Source organism: Anoplophora glabripennis, unplaced genomic scaffold (assembly GCF_000390285.2).
Source record: "Anoplophora glabripennis isolate ALB-LARVAE unplaced genomic scaffold, Agla_2.0 scaffold419, whole genome shotgun sequence".
NCBI lineage: Eukaryota > Metazoa > Arthropoda > Insecta > Coleoptera > Cerambycidae > Anoplophora > Anoplophora glabripennis.
In genome coordinates this window covers 234655-239741 of record NW_019416507.1, presented here as the reverse complement: position 1 = coordinate 239741, position 5087 = coordinate 234655, and the positions used below count along the sequence as shown (strand labels likewise).

General features: G+C 30.5%; 1 protein-coding gene across 1 annotated transcript; it reads right to left on the bottom strand.

The window, feature by feature from the left end:
* Window positions 1-348: 348 nt before the first annotated feature.
* On the bottom strand, window positions 349-3707 carry LOC108909683 (ADP-ribosylation factor-like protein 1). The gene is made up of 4 exons (XM_018714085.1): window positions 3548-3707; window positions 3270-3486; window positions 3101-3212; window positions 349-1830 (listed from the first exon to the last, which is right to left on the bottom strand). The coding sequence occupies exons 1-4, from the start codon at window positions 3549-3551 to the stop codon at window positions 1621-1623; spliced, it is 543 nt and encodes a 180-aa protein (XP_018569601.1). The 5' UTR covers window positions 3552-3707; the 3' UTR covers window positions 349-1620.
* Between the last annotated feature and the right edge of the window lie 1380 nt (window positions 3708-5087).

Here is a 5087-nt window from a genome sequence, read left to right as displayed (position 1 = left end):
TTGTTCATTGTTTGACACTTTATTTATGTGCTCGTTTGATTTTAGCAAATTCTTGTTTAGCATTTGCTTTATTTTAGCATATAAGTTTTATGGCCGTTATGAAGAATTGTAGACATTGTTTGCTTTTTGACTTGTACTATACAAATATATATTTGTCCCTAGAATAAATAAATTTCTATTTCTATTTCTATGCTAAATGCATCATTCCAATCACGGGAAAAGTATTTTACCGGCAGCTCTACATTTTATTTAAAATTTGAGTGGAGATTAAGGGATAACACCACTTAGGGTTTGGAAAAAAGGTGATTTTGGGAAGTTGTCAAGGAAAAATCGATACAAGATATAATGTCCAGAACAAAAAGAGTTTATTGTATGTACATGTTTTTGGGTAGTATAAAATGGTGGCTTTAGGTGATGGCAAGCAACGACACCTTTTTTCAGAGGACTGTATAGCCAGAAGGGTCTGTTATTAACGGATTTAGTCTCTGTAATAGCTATCGCGCGCATTCTCACAAGTTACAATAAGCACTCCTGTAGCACGCTGCGAGTGGTAGCGTTCCACCTCGAAAATATTCGTGTTCCTAATTCTTTCCGTACCTAAAACTTTTTTCATTATTCTTCACATAAGAAAGCGTTATTTAAACCATTTATCAAAAAATTGATTTTTTTTTCAAAATTCTGGTAGCTTCAGCCCTTAAATCAACATTAAAGTGGTTATTATTGGTTGAAATTCATTTGCCACAAATAAAAATATACCAAAATGAGAAAACAAATGTTTACCTTTTACATATTTATCTAAATATTAAACACTTTGACTTGTTTTTATCTTTTTTGTTTCTGACAAATGGCATTACATTTTATCAGTGTATCGTATTTCCCAGGAAGTATGTTTGGTTCTCTTCGCTTTAATAAAAATATCTTCATTTTGAATTTGTGTTTTTATTATTAAATAATAAACAATATTGGACATCTATATTTTATTGAATGTACAAAATGTAAGAATATAGATGTTTCAGAGAATGATGTATTTATTAATTAAATATTACAATTATTAGCATGTGTTTGACAGAATCTATAAAACAACAAATCAAATGGAATGACGATCAGTCAGGCCACAAAACATATTCGAATAAAAAATGTACATTTCGTTAATCCTATTACGGGCATGTAAACATATTAATTTTATATACTGACATAGGTACCTCTTATGATATTCATTCTCGACATGCAGTGAAAAACAAAGAACAGTGAATTAATTTGTAATTTTTCATTAACGACTCCTTTTAGATCTAATTCCAAACCAGTCGTTTGGTCATGAGCAGTGTTTGAAAATGGATATAAACCACAATAATGTCATTTTAAATGCACCTACACTATATCTAAAGAAAAGCCTGTCTAAAAAATTGGATATATCAGTTTGTGTCGATGGCTGCATCCAGCATTTTGTAACCTGACCATACTTCTGTGAAAATACTTAAAGTAAATACGACCTCAAATCTTACAATAAAATTAAATTTTACATTAAATAGGCATTTTTCAGTTTCCAGAAAGTATTATACAAATTTGCACCTTCTCGTTTAGTGCTGTATAGGAGACTAGATTAGATAAATAAATAAAGTGTTATTTCCGATTCTTCAGCGCATTTGCCAGCCATTCCATTGCCATATCTAAGCCTTCACCTTTGGTGGCTGATGTCTTGAAGATTTGAAAAGTTCTATTTTTTAGTGCTTCTAGGCCTAAGGCTTGGTGCACTTCCTTTAAGGACATGCACCCAGGGATATCTTGTTTATTTGCTAAGACCACCAAAATGGCGTCTGTTAATTCTTCTTCCTAATAAACAAAATCAAACTCATTCTAAAATAATTTAATTACAATTTTTGATTGTTGTGTTACTATTATGTTTATTGTATCATATTTCACTAAATGTGCGACCTACAATAAATTTTTAATAAACCCAGCACGTGTTTAAATTTAGTAAAACTGACCAAAGTGGATAAGTATATAAAAGAAAGACGGTGAGTCCTAATAAACATGGTGGTGTCTCGGATGCATCTTTAACAACATAAAGAGCGCAAGTTTTAAAAAATTTTATGCCTAAATATGTTCCGATTCTGACCAAATCAAGAAATTGAGCAGAAATTTGTATGACCAATACATGAATAAAATATTGTCAATGTAAAAAAATATCACAAACCAGTGGCGTAGATATGAAGTTAACATTTTCTTTAAAAATTATTGCACACCACAGAAAAAAAAATCATTCTTCATTTTTGAAATGCAAATTTTATTTTGAATGATTTCTTGATTTTTTGCACATAGCTTTGACACAAATTAGCAATTTGTAAAGATACTTTAAGATAACTTCAGAATTTATTTAAATCTATAATTTAAAAAGTTGACGATAAAATATTTTGCAAAAAAGAAAATTCAAATGGGGAAAGAGCACATATTGCATTATGAGAGTACTCCATTTAATTTTTTAATGAGGACTGACTGACATTGAAATTTTTATATCTTATGGATGCCATATTCAATCGTTTCATTTTCGGGTAAGTAGCTTTTTTTATTTTTTTACTTTAAAAATGGTGTTATGGCCATTATTATAACAATAAAAGTTGTAATAGCATCTAACAAATTAAACCATTTATTCTCCTCTGTCCACAGTTAATACTGTTAAGTTAAAACATGCCTTTTGGTGTCTAAGGAATCATGAGTGGAAATGTCAAGTGACGGCCTGTACATCGTAATCAATAAATAAAAATTCATTTCTTTTGGCACAACAGAGTTTGCATTTAACATACTGGATCTTATGAAAATATTGAAATAATAATCATATCATAAAATACAATATCAAGGTGATGCTAAATAATTATTAATAGAAAATTAATTTTATGTATTATATTCCTCATAATGTATAAAATTATTTAAATAAAGCACTCGCTGTTCAAGAAATCGGCTCAGTATGTGATACTCAAAAATTGTAACAAACTTCCTAATTCCCATAAAATGGCTAGGAAAAAAGTAGGTATTTAGTGACATTACATTTTTATAGTTGTTTTCCTGCTAAAAATAAGAAAAAATTCATTAAAAATTTATTTACCCTTAGCATATGAAAAAGTTCATCTTTTGATATGCCCATTCTTTCTTTATCTGCCGAGTCCACCACATAAATAATAGCATCGGTATTGCTATAGTAACACCTCCAATATGGCCTAAAAGCGACAGCATAAGTAAAATATTGTTTTGAGAACTATGGTTCTATTTAATACCTAATACTAGTTTGACCACCTAAATCCCATACTTGAAATTTAAGATTCTTATATGTAACCTGTTCGACATTGAAACCTATAGTTGGTATAGTCGTTACAACTTCACCTACTTGTAACCTGTACAAAATTGTAGTTTTTCCAGCACCATCTAAACCTAGTATTAGTATCCTCATCTCTCGAGCACCTATTAAGCTCTTAAAGTAACTAAATAAGACACCTAAAACATTCAAATTAACCTACAATTCAACTTTGTCAACTCTAACATTTTTAGCACACACCCATTGTTATAAGTTTGTTTTTATTATTATTATTTTTTTGTTGTTATAAGTGGACACGAACTATAATGTCAATGAAACATTTTAATTTACACTTTCATAAATAAACAGAATCAAAATCACTCTTATGATTGTTTGACGTGTAATCTCACCACACCGTTGTCAAAAAGCAGGATGCCAACTGAACATAAAAGGTCTGTTCCAACAAGAGTCAGGGATTGGTTCCGAACCGTTCGAAATGTTTGGCCAGCTAAGTTCTAAATGTGTCTTCAGTGAATATATCGCAAGAATTAGTTGGATGCACATTTCTGACGGTTCGGAACCAATCCCTGACTCTTGTTGGAACAGACCTTATATATTACACTACATGGATTTTCAGAAATATGATCGTGTTACATAGAAAATTGAATATTAACTTGTATATTAATTTTTCTGTCGTGTTAAACCGATCATTTAGGATCTTTATCGTTCGATTTTATTAAAAATATCATTAGATTTAAATCATATATGAGGTTTATAAATAGATATATTAATATGAGTACTGAATCTGAGTATCTTCTAAAATCGCAATTAAATTTTACGCCTGGACTTCGATTAATTGCATTCAAAAAGAGTTGCCAATGAGATAGTAGTTCCCTTCTTCAGAATCCAAAAAACGACTATCAGGGGCTTGATTTTTGAAAACAGGAGAGTTAGTTCATTAGAGAAAATTACGTCATTTTCTCTTCACACTCAAATAATGTGATTTTTGAAATTTTCTTGTGGAATATTTTCTCTAGATATCAAGAGAAATAATTCCACAGGGTTTTGTCGGGGGAATTGGCGTTTTCTCCGAATAGTTTGAATCCGAATGTCATGCTCATGCTCATGCGCAAATTGTCACTTCATTCATTCGCTGTTCGAAGGTGCGTAATCATTTGAAATTTGTAATGGATCCAAATAATTTATTATTAATTCTAAATATAATGAATAATTTGCAAGCTGCAGAAATTGTAAACCATCCGCGACAACATTAATTAAACCATTTTTCAGCAATATCTGACCACTGTTCTTGGGCCTTTTTGTGAGTAAAAGTAGAAGAAAACTTTCATTTTAAAAAGTTGTTCGTTGTTTCTAAGCATATTAATTTCTTTTTTGCGCTTTCGACGTGAACGAACGCTTCATCATAATTATAATAATATTAAATTTTTTGTGTTTTCAAATATACTTCTATTCAAATTGAAGTTATATTAAATTACTACGAATATCATGGAGATGTCTAGTCTCCCTGACGAATATAATGACATTTACAAAACAAACTTCAAAATCAAATCAAGTGACTAAACATCAGGGTCGCCAATAATGGCACTGAAATATTGAAGAAAACTCTGCCCGCTGATTGGTCAGTTGCAAATATATCCTCGACATACGGCATAAATTAAATTCTCTAGAGAATTGGATTCCTTCAACGTTCAAAAATAAGTGTTTAAGTTTTTAAGAGAAATTTGTCAGGTGAATTTTTTCTCTGGAGAATCAGTTCTCCTGTTTTCAAAAATCAAGCCCC